We start from the raw sequence: 19841 nt of genomic DNA, 5'->3' as shown, positions 1-19841 counted from the left end.
TTTGTTATAATAATGTGCAAAAAAAGAGGAAGAAGTTGTTATACTAATTTGCCAAAATAGAGGAAGTTGTTATAATAATTTGATAAAACAAACTTGTGTTCCTGATATTTTGCCATAAAATAACAATGTATTTTATTGGTTCAATTTAACTAATTTTATTTTATTAATATAATCTACTTTATTATTAATTATTATTATTATTACTATTATTATTTTTATTAAAATTTAGAATATTATAAAATTATTAGTATTATTTATTAATGTATTTTATTATTGTTATTATTATTACTGTTGTTATTATTATTATTATTATTATAAAAATTTATAATATTATTAAATTTATTATTATTATTTTTCATAATAATATTTTCATTTTTTAAATGTTTTAATTAATAGAATTTTCTTTTTATTATTATTATTAAAATTATTATTATTATTATTATAATTATTAAAAGTTATATAATATTATTAATTTAATTATTTTTATGATTATAATAATTATTATAAGATATATAATATTATTAAATTAATTATTATTTTTATTTTTTATATCCAATATAATATACCCATTATTATTATTAAATATAATAAATATAATAAAATACCCAATATTCAACAAAAAAAAAATCATACGAAGTAGGAGGTCGCATCCCCAGGATGCGACCATGTAGTGAAGTAGAAAAAAATTTCTTTCAGGAAGTCGCATCCCCAGATTGCGACTTGCAACTGGGGCTAAAAAGTAGAACATTCTGGTATTTTGTTTTGGAAGTAGGGCATATTGGTATTTAAAATAAAAAAAATGAGTTATTTATATAAAAAAAACCAAAAAAAATGTCCCATGGAGTAGTGGCACGTTAAGCATTTAATGGTAAAATAGATAGAAAATTTTGTAATGTTACTAAATGTGAATGAACATTACATAAATATGCTTTATTTTATTTTTGACTATAAACATGTATTTGGGTCAAAATTATATTTGATAAATGGTAATTTACAATGAATCAAATATAATGTCAACTTCATTTTTAAAATTGAAAATAGAAAATAAAAAATCAAACATATTCAAGATTGTTGAGAACAAAGAGGTATACAATTCTAGACCCTAATTAATTTTGATGATAAACCACATATTTAATCACAATATTATCTGCATATTTGCATCTACGGGTTGCATCTACCACTTTATGCACTAAACTCACTACAAGTGTGGGCATTTTAATTGGTTGAGAAATTTGGTTTAATCAAATTCATACGATTGATGAGGCACTTACTAAGTCATGAATATTAATATTTTCAAAATACAGAGGAGTAAAACAAACTCTTTAGCACATATAAATTTAATTGACTCACGTGTATTTTAATTTTTAACCAACTTATATTAGAAAATGTGTTAAAAAATGAGTTACTAATATTATTTTTATAAATAATATTTTAAAGAGGGCATCAATTTGATTTTCAAAACGCACTGTTTTGTATGTGGTGTTATCATTAATGGTTTTTTTTTCCTCTCAAATTCACATTAAAATTGTTTATTTATTGGTATTGGATCCAATTTGAATATGAGATTGTATAATTTGAATTTGGTGTACTTACTTACATTACATAATGTGTTTATACAGATAATGATTTGTTGGCTGCGTTCACTCTCCAAGAAGTGGAACCCACTAGTTTTATTAGTATTAGTATTATTATTAGTATTATTAAAAAAAAAAGAAAGAAAAAAAAAAGATATTATTGGGCTAGGCCCACGTGAAGGAAATAAATGGGATTTAGAAATCCTAAGAATTAGAAGAACGACAGAGAACGACTCCCAGAGAAGAAAAATAAGAGTTTGGTTCCGGTGGTGGTAATAGATGTGTAGCAAACTTGCTCCGTTTGATCTACAAATTTAGTATGTTATTTCTACCACTGAGTAGTTTTAATATACATTTTGAGTAGTTTTATCTTCTCTGAGAGTTACTTTGGTATACCCACTTTAGTGAAAGGTTATTATTGTTGATTGATATTCCCTATTGTTATTAGGAAGACTCTGGTATACCCATTAATTATTATAGTTGGAAGTTTTACTGGACTAGGTGCCGTGGTTTTTATTCTATCAATTTGAGGGAAGTTTTCCACGTTAAAAATTGCGTTTTTCTCATATTTAATTTTCTGCCAATTATTTTTGCTCTGTGGAATTGTATTTTTTGTTTGGCCATTTATTTGCACAGGTGGGGGAAAAAATATTCTACATTATTGAGATAGTTATCGCTAATTATCTCTATTTTTTCCCAACAAAGTGGTATCTAGAGCTCGGTTATTTGATTTGTGGATTTAAATGGAGGAGGAAACTAAAGGTCCCAATATGATTAAACTCAACTCTTCTAATTATACACTTTGGAAGACTCTCATGGAAGACATGTTATACAGTAAAGATTTGTATGATTCTATTGAGGGTGACACTGTTAAACCCGCATATAAATCTGAAGCTAACTGGAAGAAGATGAATAGAAAGGCAGTGGCGTTGATCAGACAGTGGTTGGATCTTAGTGTGTATCCACATGTTGAAACTGAAATAGATGCTAACAAGATGTGGGAAAAATTAAAAGAGTTGTATGAACGAAAGAATGTGCAAAATAAAGCATTCTTGATTCAGAAGCTAGTGAATATGAAATACAAATATGGGGATTCAATGGCAGAGCATATGAGTATTTTTTAGAATATTGTGAATCAGTTGACAACTGCATAAATTAAATTAGATGATGAGTTGCAAACGTTGTTATTGTTGAGTTCCTTGCCTGATAATTGGGAAGTCCTTGTTGTGAAGTTGAACAATTCAACTCCAAGTGGAAAGTTGAAAATGTCAACAGTTAAATAGAGCATATTGAATGAAGAAACTCGAAGAAAGGAACATGGTTTGATTGGTTCTTCCTCAAAGTCAGAAGCACTAGTTATAGAGTCACGGGAGAGAAGTCGATCTAGAAACTTCTATAGACGCGACAACTCTGAAAGTCGTAGCAAGTCAAGAAGCAAGTCGTGGACTAGAAAAGAAGTGATATATGCTATCATTGTGGCAAAGCGGATCACATAAAAAGAAATTGCAGGTTCCTTAAGAGAGATCAATGAAGACAAAGAGAAAAAAAATGATAAAGATACAATAGCAATTGCATCTAATAATAATGTCTGCATTATTTGGGATGATAGTTCCATAAACCTTGCATGTCAAAATTCAACTTTGATTATTGATTCGGGTGCCTCATATCATGTTACTCCTAGGCGTGATTTTCTCTTATCTTACAGTGCTGGTGATTTTGGCATGGTAAAAATGGGAGATGAAGAAGTATGTAAAATTATTGGTATGGGAGATGTTTGGGTTGAAACTGAGATTGGTTGCAAGCTTCAATTGAAGAATGTTAGACATGTACCTAATATTTGTCTCAATTTGATTTCGGTGAAAGCCTTGGATATTGATGGTTATCATACTTTCTTTGGTGGTGGTATAAGTAAAATCACCAAAGGGTCCCTAGTGGTTGCAAAGGAGCAAAGTTTCACTTCTCTCTATAGGATGCCTACGAAGTTATGCAAGGAAGAAGTGAATGCAATTGAAGATGTATCTTCTGATTTATGACATATGTGCCTCGGTCCCTTCAGGGAGAAATGACTCAACATACTTGCGAAGAAAAACTTTCTTCCTGTGAAAGGTACGTCTCTAAAAACTTGCGCTCATTGTTTTGCTAGAAAACAACGTAGAGTTTCTTTTCATAATATTGGTCTTCACATGAGGCAAAATATTCTTGATTTAGTTCATACAGATGTTTGTATGATGGATATAGTAAATCTCTTGGTGGTGCATCATATTTTGTTACTTTTATTGACGACCACTCTAGAAAAGTGTGGGCATTTCCTTTGAAATCTAAAGACCAGGTATTTGGAGTCTTCAAGCATTTTCATGCAAGTGTTGAAAGAGAAAAGGGAAGGAAATTGAAATGTGTTCGATCAGATAACGGTGGCGAATACAAAAGTCCATTTAAAGAGTATTGTAGAGGACATGGAATCAGGTTTGAGAAAACAGTTCCAAAAACACCTCAGCATAATGGTGTTGCAGAGAGAATGAATCGTATAATTAATGACAAAATCAAATGTATGCTCTCTCATGCAAAATTATCGAAATCCTTTTGGGGTGAAACAATGAAAACTGTTGTGGATTTGATCAATCTTTCTCCTTTTATTCCACTTGATGGTGATGTTCCAAATAGAGTGTGGACAGGGAAAGATGTCTCTTACCGTCATTTGAGAGTTTTTGGTTGCAGATGTTTTGTTCACGTTCTAAGAGATGAGATGTCCAAGCTTGATAGTAAATTCAAACAGTGTATAATCGTCGGTTATGGTAATGAAGAATTTGGTTATAGATTGTGGGATCCGGTTGACAAGAAAATTATCAGAAGCCGAGATGTGATATTTCTTGAAGACCGGACTATTGAATATTTTAATAAAGCTAAAAAACATAAACTAAATTCCAGAAGTTACATTGAAAATGTTGCACCTAAGCCCCCTACCGAAACCTTTGTTGATGGGGGAGATATACAGGTAGAAGATGAGAATGTAACTGATGAGTAGGTTCCAGTTGAGCTGCCAATCGAGTTTGAGTTGACAAAATCTACTAGAGAACGTCAACCTTCTAAAAGATATCCTTCACATGAGTATGTGATTATCACTGATAGTGGAGAGCCATAGTATTATCAAGAATCTATTACAAATGTTGATAAAGAAAAGTGGTTAAAGGCCATGCAAGAATAGATGAATTCCTTGCATGAGAATCACACATTTGATTTGTTAAAGTTGTCTAATGGTAGAAAAGCACTCAAGAACAAATGGGTATACAAGATAAAGGCAGAAGAGAATAGTTCTCAACCAAGATACAAAGCAAGATTGGTTGTGAAAGGTTTTAATCAGAGAAAAGGTATTGACTTTGATGAAATTTTTTCACGTGTGGTGAAGATGTCCTCAATCCAAGTTGTGCTTGGGTTAGAAGCTAGTTTGAACCTAGAAGTTGAACAACTTGATGTGAAAATTGCATTCCTTCATGGTGATTTGGAGGAAGAGATCTATATGGAGCAATCAGAGGGTTTCGAAGTCAAAGGTAAAGAGCAACTTGTGTGTAAATTGAAGAAAAGTTTGTATGAGCTCAAACAAGCACCTCGACAATGGTACAAGAAATTTGATTCTTTCATGGAGAAACATGGGTATGGTAAAACTACTTCTGACCATTGTGTGTTTATCAAGAAATTCTCTGATGGTGATTATATTATTCTCTTATTATATGTGGATGACATGTTGATTGTTGGTCATGACACTAAGAAGATTCAATCTTTAAAGAAAGATTTGAACAAGTCTTTTGCAATGAAAGACTTAGGTCCTGGAAAGCAAATTCTGGGCATGAGAATTACTCGTGACAGGAAAAATAATAAATTGTGGTTGTCTCAACATAATTATATTGAGAAGGTGCTAGAGAGGTTTAATATGAGCAACTACAAACCTGTTAGTACTCCACTTGCTACTCATTTTAAATAGAATTCTGATAAATGTCCTACAAGTGAGAAAGACAAAGAAGACATGAAGAAGGTTCCTTATGCATCTGCAGTTGGTAGTTTGATGTATGTTATGGTATGCACAAGGCCAGATATTGTTCATGCAGTTGGAGTTGTTAGTCGATTTCTATCTAATCTTGGTAAAGATCATTGGCAAACAGTGAAATGGATTCTCAGATACCTCAAAGGCACTTCCAAAGTGTGTTTATGCTATGGAGGTGATGAACCTGTGTTGGATAGCTACACAGATGCATATATGGCAGGTGATCTTGATTCTAGAAAATCTACTTCTTGTTATATGATGACTTTTGCAGCGGGAGCTGTGTCTTGGCAATCAAGACTACAAAAGTGTGTTGCTTTGTTCACTACTGAAGTTGAGTACATTGCAACAACTGAAGCTTTCGAAGAACTCTTGTGGATGAAGAAATTCCTACATGTGTTAGGCCTCAAGCAAGACAAGTTTGTGTTATTCTGTGACAGTCAGAGTGCGACTCATCTCAGCAAGAATTCGACTTTTCATGCAAAGTCGAAGCATATTGAAGTGCGGTATCATTGGATACGAGATGCACTGGAAATGAAGTCATTTTTAATTGAGAAGATTCATACTGATGAGAATGGTTCACATATGATGAGGAAGACTTTGCTTGTGTCGAAGATGATATGATGTAGAAAGAAAGGTGACATGGTTGAGCAGTACCTTCCCACTTGAGTCGTGTGGGGGAGATTTGTTAGGTGGGTTCACTCCCCAAGTGGAACCCACCAGTTTTATTAGTATTATTATTACTATTATTATTATTGAAATAAAAGAAAGAAAAAAAAAAGGTATTAATGGGCTAGGCCCATGTGAAGGAAATAAAAGAGATTTAGAAATCCTAAGAATTAGAAGAACGACAAAGAACGGTTGCCAAAGAAGAAAAATAAGGGTTTGGTTCCGGTGGTGGTAACAGGTGTGTAGCAAACTTGCTCCGTTTGATCTACAAATTTAGTATGTTATTTCTACCACTGAGTTTGTTATTTTAATATACAGTTTGAGTAGTTTTATCTTCTCTGAGAGTTACTTTGGCATACCCACTTTAGTATAAGGTTGTTATTGTTGATTGATGTTCTCTATTGTTATTAGGAAGACTCTGGTGTACCCATTAATTATTATAGTGGAAGTTTTACTAGACTAGGTCTCGTGGTTTTTATTCTCTCAATTTGAAGGAAGTTTTCCACGTTAAAAATTGCGTTTGTCTCATATTTAATTTTCTGCCAATTATTTTTGCTCTGTGGAATTGTATTTTCTGTTTGTACATTTATCTGCATTATTGATATAGTTATCGCTAATTATCTCTGGTTTTTCCCAACAGATAATGACTGCGCAATCATTTGATCTCGATTGAACGATCGATCTTCATCTTACATAGGTAGAAAAACCAATCGCTTCTTGTGTGTCTGCAGCACTCTCCAACCAAATTGTGAACTTTCAATCTCAAGAGACTCAAATGCCAAATTTTGGCAAAAAAAAATTAAGCTTAGCTACCACAAGGTAGAAACACATAAAGAATGAGAATATAATATTTAACTACCATTTGATGAAAATACAAAGAGAATTAAAAAAAAACTTACCCATCATAAGATAGAAATATATAAAAAACGTAACATGTTTGACTATCATTGAGTATAATGATTAAAAATACAATTATTTTTACGGAGTCTAAAAACGAAATATTGAAGTGAAAGAAAAAGTAAACCAAAAATTGTGTATCTTGACTATTTTAGTGAAAAGTACGGTGTTTTGGGTTTTTATGTTGAAATAAAATCACAAACAATTTTTACCTATGAACATTTAAATTGGGCTGTCTTTATCGTTAATAGATCTATCGATGTTAACTTTCACTTACTATTAGTTTCATTTAATTTGAACAACAACATCACTTCAAAAACATCAAATGCTAGTCTTACCATCAAAATTTATTTGCATCCGTACATACACGCCGATCATAATTTCGAAACGATGTCCAATTAAATGTTCAGTATGCAGCTTAGGAAGATTTGTCAGTCTTTCATTTTTCACTTGTCAAGCATGTTTCAATTAATGCCATCATTCAAACAACATTTTTCTGCTCCTCCTCCTCCTTACACTTCCCTTTTCTTTTATAGGTTAAACCCGACATTCCAAATTGTATCAAAACAACTTGGAATTATTATTCAAATTTTAACGTTCTCAAATCCCTTTAAAACTTGTGTTTAGTTTTATTTGTGGTTTCTAAAATTTAAAATAAAAATCAATATTATTTTAAAAAAAAAAATTATCATTGATTATTTATTGCAAAAATATAAATATGTGAAATGAGACAATAAAATTAAGGGTATTATAGAAAAAATAATTAATTTAATAAAAATTAATGGTTTTCTTAGTATTTGTAAATATCTTTGAAAAATGAAAAAGAATGATGTACTAGATCTAAAAACTAATAAACAAAGGAATGTAGCAGTTTTTCTTTAGTTTTATATTTAGCGTGAGTTTGATTCGTGGTAACTAAAATTAATTTTAATTAAAAGTGAATTGAATGTAAACTAATACATATTTGAAATGTTCATATAAAAATGAGTTTAACAATAAATTTAAATGTAAAACTCATATTTAGATTAAAATATTATAAATACTAATTTTAAGTGAGAATCAATTTTGTTTAGTACTATCCAAAGATAAAAAAAATCAATTTTACACGTTTAGAATTGGTTTTTCCCCTCCAAACTTTAAACCAAGAGTGCACTTATTTTTCTTGGACAAACCAAAACTTGTGAAGTATTTAATAGAAGGCCGTGGATCATGTGAAATGTTGCAGATGGATCTCATTGCACATTTAATAAGATCCCTTTGCATCTTCGTGCATATAATAATAATCCTACGAGGTCACTCTTCATATAGTACTTCCTACATTTGCTCAAAAAGCCTACGTTTTCTCCACTAATGCACACATTGATTTGAAGCTATACTTTATTTGTAGTTCCTTCAAACATGAGCACTTTCTCTCTTGGAGCCCACAAATGTTTCATACTTCTAATTTTCTTCACGATATTTTCTATTGGTTGGAGCCTTAGGGTGATCCCAAACCATGGTAAGTCACATGTTTTACGATTTACACACTTTATATACTAATGTTTTCCTCAAAATTACATATGCATAAGAGTGAGTATCATGTAAAGCTTAATCATAATTTAAGAGCAAAAGATAAAACATGTGATATAATATTCTTTAAGTTATAACTCAACTAAAAAATAAAAAATGTCGATATTATAGTAACACATTATATAATACTACTTATGTAAATTAAAAATCAATTTGCAATAAAATACGCCCAATATTTTAAATCATTTTATAATATAAGTGACACATCAATTTTTTTCCTTTCATATAATTTATTATTTATTACTCTCTTATCTTCCAATTATATTAATTTTTCTTATTCATAGCACAGCACTAAAGAAAAGATAGTTTTGTAAAGTAAGACATAATTTATATTCCCTATTTAAAATTAACTAAATTTTCTAATTTGTATAAAATTGCTTAAGTTTATAATTTAAGAGAAAGAGTATATTATATTGACTTGGGTTGACACAAGTGGTCAACAACTAGTATTTGAATTTTCATCTCTCCATGGATGAGGGTTAAAAAATTGCTTAGACTTTCTATGGTTGTTAGTTGTTACAATGGTACTGGTTACACACTTACACTTACATGTTTTTATTCTCATTTCCAGCTAAGTTGTTGAGCTTGCAAGATGAGAAAGCAGCAATTAGAGACAAAAAGGTTTGACACATTTAGTTTCAATGTTATTACATAGTAACTCACTTCACATGTGTCAAGGAAGTGAATCATTAAGGAAATTTCTTTTCCCGCCCCTAAAAACAATTCAGAAATATTTTTAGAAAAAACATAACTTAGTTTATTTCTATAGAAAGCATATTTTTGGGCATATATATGATTTTTTTAGAAATGTGGGGTGTAAAAAGAAACTCACATGACTAACATGTTTTCTTATTTGTGATTTTGTAGGAAGAAGCAAGAGAAGACAACACTATAATGGAACTCTACCCAACAGGTTCTACCATACCAGATTGTTCCCATGCATGTGGACCATGTTCCCCTTGCAAGAGAGTCAAGGTGGGATTCAGCAAGTGTTCAATTGCAGAGTCTTGTCCTATTGTTTACAGATGCATTTGTAAAGGGAAATACTACCATGTTCCCTCCAATTGATCAATGATCATAACTATTATGTTTTTGTTAGAAGTTTAGGATCATTGTTGTAATTCTGAAGTAGATTATGTTGATGATGAGGTTTGGATATTTTTACCATTTGGAGATTATTAGATTTAGGCATTGTAAGAAAAAGAAAAACTTTATATCATGACTTCAACTTTTGTTGCTTGCTTGTGCTTCTTGAATTGACATTGTGATTAAACAACTCAAAAATGAACATCCAATTAAAAATTTTACATGGAAAATTACTTACGTGAACTCGAACACCGTTGAGAGTCTCACGGATAATAATATGACCTTAATTGTGGTAATAATTTTGTGATGGACATTTGTCATCTTAAAATCGACTTGTCAGTATTGTATATGTATCAATATATGTGCTTCATAGGACGCGCGTAAACCCAATTCAATTTTAAAATAGTTTTCAAGTTTGTCCTAGATGCATCGAGCAAACCACCAAATTATGTTCGAGATATCAATCATGGGTGTGGGATGCATTGGGAGTTTCAAATCTCCACCCTTAATTAACCTTTCTCCATTTTTCCAAATTCTAAAAGACTCTTCTATTTTGTTTTATAATTGTCAAAATCCCCACGGTATTTCCTCGTGTTTGTTTCAACGTGAGAGAATATTTATCTGAGTTTCACATTGGAACATTGACATGTCAGTAAATATGATCAAAATGGGAGTAAGTAGGTCTAGAGAAGAAGTTGATATAATAAGTGGTTAGACATTTAAGACATTTTCATATTTTGTAACATTATAGTTCTCCAATCTTCTAGGAAACTTGAAACATGGGAGCAGACATGTTTTGGTACGACGATTTAACATACTTTTACATAAAGAGCAATAAGATGGTTTGGTAGTTTGTGATGAGGGATATATGAGCTGTTGAGGGCGAAAGAGTTGAGTCTTGCTTAGTCATACTAAGTATTATTGAATATTCGAAAGTCAAATTTAGTTCAAAAGTTATGTGAGTTGAAAATTTGACCCATTAGAAGCCAAGTTTCTTATCTTGGTGGAAAACACCAAGTGAGAGATAAGGAGATAGGAAAATTGCGACTATTTTTTAGGACCCACAACCTGGAAATAAATAATAACACATGCAGACAATAATCGAGTCAGACAATGTGGGAATTGCAAGCGAAGCAAGGACAACCCACGATTTCATACGCGACCACTTGAGAATAGTCTATTGAAGTGCTTAAAAACATATCTTTAGTTGGCCAATATAGATATTTCATATTCTCAAATTTCATACTTATAGGAAAAAGTAAGAAATAGATCTAACTGAATTTTAACTAAATTTTTTATATTATAAAAGACTGTTAAAAATGATTACATAGTGTATCCTATATATACAATCCTATTTTCAAAGCTAATGAGCCTAGTTCAACTAAATCATTGTTAGTTGAACACTAAGAAATGATTACTTGAACTTGTGCTAAGACTATGTCAATTAAATCAAGATTACTTTCAGTCTTTAAATACTCGTTATAACGATCATTTCATCAGTCAATTAAAATTTATCTTTTATTTGCAATTAATTTTTAAATTACTTGCAATTATGTTTTATTTAGTTCGTCTATTTTGAATAGTTAAAGAACCTACGATCGAGGGACATAATTCCTTCCTGACATCAGCACTTGAAGTAAAACAATTCCCTTGCTAATAACTTTTACGTTATTTTGTGGCTAACCTTCAAGTTCACAAACAGGGACACATGGGTTTTAACTCGCCCAAGGAAGGTTGTGCTAAATGACTTATACTCTTTTTTTCCCTCTCTGTTGGTATTTGATGACAAGAAATTTCTATACTATGAATTATGATTTAAAAAAACAATGCAAAATGCTATGCTGATGGAATCAAAACAATTCAAATGGCCACTGTACTGGGAGCATGACCAATGATGCACCAAAGTAACAAGAAATAACCAAAAATAATAACTCTTTTGTGAGACATAAGTGATACTATAGTCAAAGTCTATTAACAGGGGAATTGAATGTGAATTTATAAGTTCAACTCTTATAAAATTATCAACTACCAAAAATAAAACATTTTCCTTCCTTAACCCACATCACCCCCTCTCTCTCCCCCTTGTCCTGGGTCCTGGCTTCAATGTTTCCTTTCCGTCTGTCTTGATGTTTTCTCTTGACTTATTATCATCTTTGGTTTGTACTTTTTATTGTTCAATCTAAATGATCATTGATTGCATTTTAGTAAGTGTAATGAATCGTTTCAAGTAATAATAAAACGGTACGAACGAGTGTCGAACTCAATAATTGTGTTTTACTATCAAATTATGTTTAATTATCAAAATTGAATTAAAAGATTCTGAATTGATTGAAATTATATTTTAAACTAACAAGAGTAATAGAATTAAACTTTTATAATAAATAAATAAAAATGTCAAGGATGAATTTCACTTCGAATCCAACCTTAATTTTTAATTTGATCCTAATTACCAAATTACTTTATGGGGTCGAATTCTCTTTATTATTCTTGTCCTAGTGTCTTAGTGACAAATCCTTCAATTCCAAAGTAACTCCTAATTTCTTAGTGGATTTAAAATTAGAATTAAGATTTACAGTACAAGAATTCTCTTATTAAACTATTGCCTCTACAAATAAATCAATTGGTTTCAGGACCTACATCTATCCCTAGACTACGATATCATAAATTTCTCATCTCAAACATTCGTAAAGTCCACTTCCATTTTAAAATACGAATCGTAAAACATTTTAAAGTTGATCAAGCAATAAAAAACATTAAGCATAGAGATGAGAAAAATAATTCAATAAACTTATTTTAGAAATGAAATCAAACAAATAAGGGTTTTATCTTGTTTCACCCATCCCTAAAAAATAGAGTTTAGTTACTCATGACAAAGATATAAATGATAGAGATTAAATAATAATTATAAGAAATATTCATGAATGATTCTTGATGAAACTCCTCCAATGGTGTTAGAAATGGTCGTCTCTGAGTTTCTCTACTAGGGCACAAATCTTCAAACTTCTCAATAGTCAAAAAGATCATTAGAAAGTGAGAAAAACACGTTTTATACATTCAGCAGCATGCCACGTGCCCCAGGTGCGGGATTGGCACTTCTGGCACATTTGAACAGATTCAGGAAGACAAAAATGTGCCTCAGACGCAGATTTTGTGCTTCAGGCGCACATTATCTGTTGTCTAACATTTATTATATTTTTGTTCATTTTTCGAGTCCGAATGTGGTTCTGTATCTTCCCAAAGGTTGTAGTTATAGATCTTAGCTTTCATTTGTACTTTGTTTGACTCCAATTGGACATCTACAACTCCATATATGGGTGAAATACGCCACATAGGTCATGTTGACTTCCCACCAAAATTCAGCACTGCACTAAAACAAAAAAACAACACAAAACTACGAAAAATCTCTATTTAATCAAGGAAATAGGAACATAAACATTTTATTTAATGCAAGAACTAGAATCAACAAAATATATCAAATAAATCTTTAAATTTACTAATGATTGAAAATAAATAACACTAAAAATAATGAAATATATGCATATGATGAAGAGTCATTCATCACAACCCAAAACTTAATATGTTGCTTGTCCCCAAGCCAAATTTAATTTCAAATTGGGTTCATTTAAAAACAAGCTTAAATTCAATTCCTCATATCAAATCATTGTTAATTCTCAAAGTTCAAACTACTACAAAATATTTATTATGTTTCAAGGTTGCATCTAAAAAAAAACATCATTTGTAAACTTAGCATTTGTTCATCAAGTTCAACTCAATCTTCACACAATCTCACCAAAATTTATTTCAAGTGTTTAGCAAGGGTTATGAACTTATCACTCAAATCCTAGAACATGTATCATGCTACCATAGGCTTGAAAAAATTCTAGTTAGCAGTTACAATGCAACAAACACATATACTTTTGGAGGACTTTTGGGTTGAAAATTTTGGGATAGTAGATTTTACTACTTGAAGTTAGGTACACATTTTCAAATTATTCTACCTCTTTTTTTTTTCTTCACATTTTCATTGTGGAGATTCTCAAACATTGACAAAAGAACTAAGAAGATGTTATTTATCAAAGTACACAAACTGATTTTTTTTTTTAAGAAGAACAAGCCAAAACTTAAAAGGTTGATATCCCGTGAGCAACCCCAAACTTAGAACTTTACCAAGACGAGACAAAACGTTTCCTACCTAACTCCAAATAAGGTGATGTAATTAAAGTCTTGTATTTGGCATGTAATGTGGCTAGTAAACGAAAGAAAAAGGGCAAGGCTCAAAGGGATAGCAAAGCATAAAATTTGCATAGGGTAGTTAGAAAGGCTTAAACGACCAAACAAAATTGTCTCAGTGTATGCGTAAATCACAAGCGATGCAAGTCTGAATTAGTGCAAGTTATGAAGGGATAACACATGTATGAATAATCACACAACAGAAAAATAAAGTGTTTAGGCTCAAAAGCTCACAACTAGGATAGTAAGAGACAATATGGACTGCCAAAATTATGCCAAACATGTCATTGAAAAGTTTAATTTTTTAATTTTTGAAAAATTGATGACAAGTTAGACTTCCACATCCATAAGTAATCAACAACGTATGCATTAGTGAAACTCGTCAAACTGAGCAATGATATGAGCAAAGAAATATAATTTAAATTTCAAAATTCCAAACAGATAGTTTAAGGTAAACTTCAAGTTGTTAAAAATTATTTATCATAGTGCACATTTACACACAATTGAAAAGAGACAAATTCGAATAACAAAAATAAGATTGCAAAAAAAAAAAAACCTCTACGTATGGGTTGCCACCCACGAAGCACTTCTTTAAATTCATTTGCTTGACGCCTCAACCATTGTCAAGATGTATTATATGACACAAATAACACATCATCTTTCTCACCAAGGAATACATATTTCAAGTGAGGTGGCAATTGATTGAGCTCAACCTGTGACGTCTCTTTCTTTTTATCTACATGTTTTTCTTTATTCCCATTCAACTTCTCCCATCTAGTGTGGAAGCGAGAAGAGTAAGATTATGATGCTTCTAACATGCTAAAACATATTTCACTCTTGGATCGTCGCTATCTTTAACAAAATTATGGGACACGCACCACACCCTTTCTAAAGGTAAATTAGGTACTTGATTTTCATTCTTTATTTCGACTATCGAATCAAAAATCTCACTTCGATTGCACCCTTCTCTTTCTTTTGAATGCTCCATGGCTTTTAGAATATTGAAAGTAAATGTTTCCTCATTTACCTTAAAGGTTAAGGTGTCATTCGCCACATCAATCATAGCCCTCCTTATTGCTAAGAATGGTTTCCCCAAGATCAAAGAGATATCATTGTCTTCCTCCATGTCTAGTACCACAAAATCCACCAGAAAAATGAACTTACCTACTTTGACCAACACATCTTCCACCACCTCATATGGGTGTTTGAATGAGTGTTCCACAAACTGTAACATCAGTTATGTGTCTTTGACTCTTTCAATACCCAACCTTCTATATATAGAAAGGGATATAAGACTCAAACTAGTCTTAATATCACACAAGGTTTTCCCAAAAGTTCTATCCCCAATAGCGCAAGGAATAGAGAAGTTTCCAGGAACATTGAGCTTAGGTGGCAACTTCCTCTGTAGAATACTGTTGCACTCTTCAGTAAGCATCATTGTTTCACAGTCAATTTTTCTTTTCTTTGACATAATTTCCTTCATGAACTTAGCGTATGTCAGCATCTGCTCTAGTGTTTATGCAAAAGGAATGTTAATTTTCAATTTTAAAAAAATCAAGAAACTAACTAAATTTTTTTCAATTTGTCAAATTTTTAATCTTTGAGGAATCGAAAGTAAAATTTTGGGTTTTGGTAGAGCCTCATTTTTCTGCACCACCGGTTTTTTCTCATTTTCAAGAGTGATGTCATCCTCAACTGATGTTAGGGTAATCATTTCCTTCAGGTGGGTTGGAGTAGGAGCACACCTACCCTTTTTAGCTTTAGGTGATACTAGTCTTATTACCTTACCACTCCTCGTTGTCACGGTATCGACAATATTTTGCGGATTCAGAACTGTATCACTAGGCAAATTTTCAGGCGCTTTTTGTGCTAGTTGTCGAGCAAGTTAACTCAATTGGGTCTCAAGATTCTTTATTAAGACTAAGTGATTTTTATGGATGACTCTTGACTCTTCAATGAAAGAACTTGTGTTCATTACTAGTTTCTCAATAGCACTCTCCCAAGCAGCTTTTCGAGGTGGAGCTTGATTTGCTTGAGCTCCTTGTTGACCTTGATATCCACCCTGATGTTCTTTCCATTAAAAATTTGGATGATTTCTCCATCCCAGATTGTACGTACTAGAGTAAGGGTTATTCTGCTTCCCATTGCTACGCATAAAGTTTACCTCTTCTGGTACTTCTATATCATCATCTGATATTTCACAAGCTCCATTTTTATGTGCTCCTCCACAAAAGTCGCAACCTGTATGTTTGAATAATTTGTGGGGGCCACTTAGGGCTGTATATTTAGAGTTGTTGTCCCCTTCTTTGTCTCGGCGGTGATAACATCTTCTATTTGCTTTGAGAGCAACTTCCCTTGAGCCAACCCTGCATCCATAACATTCAATTCCAACATACCACTTTTTAACCCTCCACCTCTATATAACAACATCATTAATTCATTTAATGTCATTATCTCAATAATTTTTCGTGCTTCTGATGCAGTTTTGTAATTTAGAGAACCACTTTTTGTAGCATCCAACATAATTCTAGTGCTAGACCTCAAATCGTTACAAAATATTTGCATTTGAGTAGCGTATTCATAAGCATGATTGGGGCATCTTGTTAGTAAACTCTTGAACCTCTTGGAAGTGTAACAAAGAGATTCATCTTGTTATCTTCAAGGTCGTCCCATGTGGTGATGCTACTAGAGGGTAAAGAATTTAGCCACTTCTTCGCATCATCTTTCAATGATAATGGAAATAATCTCATCCTATTGCCTTCTTCAGAGTTACAATCCACCTTTACTATTTCACATAGTTCAAAGAAGTTTGTGAGATGCCTATTGACATCTCCGTTATGTTTATCAAAAAAACGAATCTCCTTAAACTCTCACTATAGAGCGGAACTTATTTAAAATTTGTTGAATGTAACTGGTTAGTTATCGATGGCCAACCAAGCACGGTTTCTATCTTGATTCTCGTACGAGCGTACATTCAGGTGGTTGTGGATAAGCCATTTCTGCAAATATAAGCAATCCCTCAAATCCTCTTCTTCTGCTACTAATTGTCTTTCCCTTTGCCTCATTTCTCAAACCGCATTTTAATTTGCTTTCAGGGTTTTTTCAATTTCTCTATCAAAGAGAAGTTTAGTTGAGGGCATGCCTAGCATACAAGGTTAGACAAATTGTGAGTAATGAAAAGTTTTAAACTAAAGAAAAATAAATAAATAAAATAAAAACAAATTTTATTGTCAAGCAAAAGATTCCAATTAAGTAAATAATTAATAACTCAATAGTGATATGGCAATCACCGGCAACGGCGCCAAAAACTTGATCGTGTTTCAGCAAGTGTACTGAATCGTTGTAAGTAACAATTAAACTGTAGTACTGAATGTCGAATTCAAGGATTAGGTTTTACTATCGAATTATGTTTAATTACTAAAATTGAACAAAAAATTTCTAAATTGATTGAAATTATATTTGAAACTAACAAGAGTAATAGAATTGAACTTTTATAATAAGAAAAATGTCAAGGATGAGTTGCACTTTGAATCCAACTTTGGTTTCTAATTTGATTCCTGTTACTAAATTCTTTTATTAAACTATTATCGAATTTTCTATATTATTCTTGCCTTAATGTCTTAGTGATATAACATTTAATTATAAAGTATCCTCTAATTTCTTAGTTGATTTAAGATTAGAATTAAAATTTATAGTACAAGAATTCTCTTATTAAACTACTACCTCTACAAATAATTCAATTGGATTCATGACTTGTATATATCCCTATACTACAATATCATGAATTTATCATATCAAACATTCATAAAGTCCACTTCCGTTTCAAAATACGACATTTTAAAGTTGATCAAATAATATAATGCATTAGGCACAAAGATGAGAAAAATCATTCAATAAACTTATTCATATAACTAGAAAATCAAATCAGACAAATAAGGGTTTCAGGTTGTTTTGCTCATCCCTAACAAATAGAGTTTAGTTACTCATGACAGAGATACAAATTATAGAGATTAAAGAAGAATTACAAGAAATGTTCATGAATGAATCATGATAAAACTTCTCAATTGGTGCTAGAAATAATTGTCTTTGAGTTTCTTTGTTAGGGCATAAGTCTCCAATCTTCTCAATAGTCAAAAAGATTCCTATAAAGTGAGAAAAATGTGTTTTTATACATTCAGCGGCGCACCATGGGCCTGTGGCGCGGGATTTGCGCTTCATAAGCATTTGGATATATTCAGGAAAGCATAAAAGATCCCCAGGCGTGGGGTTTGCGCTCCAAGTGCACAACATATGTTGTCTGACATTTACTTCATTTTTACTCATCTTTTGATTCTGAATTTTGTTATGGTATCTTCACAAAAGCTATAGCTATGGATCTTAGTTTTCATGTTCACTTGGTTTGATGCTAATTGGCCATCTACTAATCCAAATATGGCTGAAATACTCCACATAGGTCATGTTGATTTCTCACCAAAATTCAGCATTGCACTAAAACAAAGAAACAACGCAAAACTACGAAAAATCTCTACTTAATCAAGGAAATAGAAGCATAGGCATTTTATTAAATTCAAGAACTAGAATCAACAAAATTTATCAAATAACTCCTTAAATTAACTAATGAATGAAGATAAATAAGACTAAAACGATGAAAAATAAGCATATGATGAAGAGTCATCAACTCAATCATACAAATCTAATTTATCTTTCGGTTTAGCAGTATCACCCTCAACAGAATCATACAAATCTTTACTATATATCATGACTTCCGTAAGAGTCTTCCAAAGTGTGTAATTAGAAGACTTGAGCGTAATCATATTTTGACCTTTATTTTCCTCCTCCATTTAAAATGCACTAACCAAATCAACCAAACTCTAATACCATTTTGTTGGAAAAAAAACCAAAGATAATTATCTCAATAATACGTAATATTTTTCTCCTTCATTTAAATGTCCAAACCAAATCAACCAAGCTCTGATACCACTTTGTTGGGAAAAACAAGATATAACTCTCAATAATGCATAATATTTTTCCCTACCTATGCATATAAATGACTAATTAGAAAAATTCCAAATAGCAACAATAATGGACAAATAAATTAAATATGAGAAAAATACAATTTTTAATGTGTAAATCTTCCCTCAAATTGAAAGAATAAAAACCACAGGACCTAGTCGGTAAAACCTTCTAATGACTCTTCATCATAAGCATATTTTCCCACTGTTTTAGTCTTATTTATCCTCAATCATCAGTTAAATTAAGGATTTATTTGATACATTTTGTTGATTTTTGTTCTTTGAGTTAATAAGATGTTTTTTGTTTTTATTTCGTTGATTAAGTAGGAATTTGTCGTAATTTTACATTGCATTTTGTTTTAGTGCAGTGCTGAATTTTGGTGAAAAATCAACATGACATATGTGGAGTATTTCAGCCATATCTGGAGTTCTAGATGTCCAATTAGTGTCACTCCAAGTGCTAATGAAAGTTAAGATCCATATCTACAACGTTCATGAAGACACCGGGACCAAATTCAGACGCAAAAGATGAGAAAAATGCAAACTACATCAGACAGCAGATGAAATGCGCCTGGAGCGCGTCCTGGAGCGCTTGGAGCGCTTTTCTCAAGATTGGACTCTGCCAACGCGCGCCTGGAGCGCGTTTTTCCGCGCCTGGAGCGCGCGACGCGCACCAGCAACCATAAAAACGCAGATTTCTAATGTTTTAGGGATCTTTTTGACTCTTGGGAACTTGGGAGACTTGTGCCCTAACATAGAAACTCAAAGACG

At 31.8% G+C, this 19841-nt stretch overlaps 1 protein-coding gene across 1 annotated transcript; it reads left to right on the top strand.

Annotated features, from left to right (window-relative positions):
* Window positions 1–8462: 8462 nt before the first annotated feature.
* LOC101490537 (protein EPIDERMAL PATTERNING FACTOR 2-like) lies at window positions 8463–9981 on the top strand. Its single transcript, XM_004488743.4, has 3 exons — window positions 8463–8671; window positions 9314–9363; window positions 9610–9981. Exons 1-3 carry the CDS (start codon window positions 8572–8574, stop codon window positions 9808–9810), a joined length of 351 nt encoding a protein of 116 aa, XP_004488800.1. The 5' UTR covers window positions 8463–8571; the 3' UTR covers window positions 9811–9981.
* The last annotated feature ends 9860 nt before the right edge of the window (window positions 9982–19841 follow it).

Source organism: Cicer arietinum, chromosome 1 (assembly GCF_000331145.2).
Source record: "Cicer arietinum cultivar CDC Frontier isolate Library 1 chromosome 1, Cicar.CDCFrontier_v2.0, whole genome shotgun sequence".
Classification (NCBI taxonomy): domain Eukaryota; kingdom Viridiplantae; phylum Streptophyta; class Magnoliopsida; order Fabales; family Fabaceae; genus Cicer; species Cicer arietinum.
This window is presented reverse-complemented; position numbering and strand designations above follow the sequence as displayed.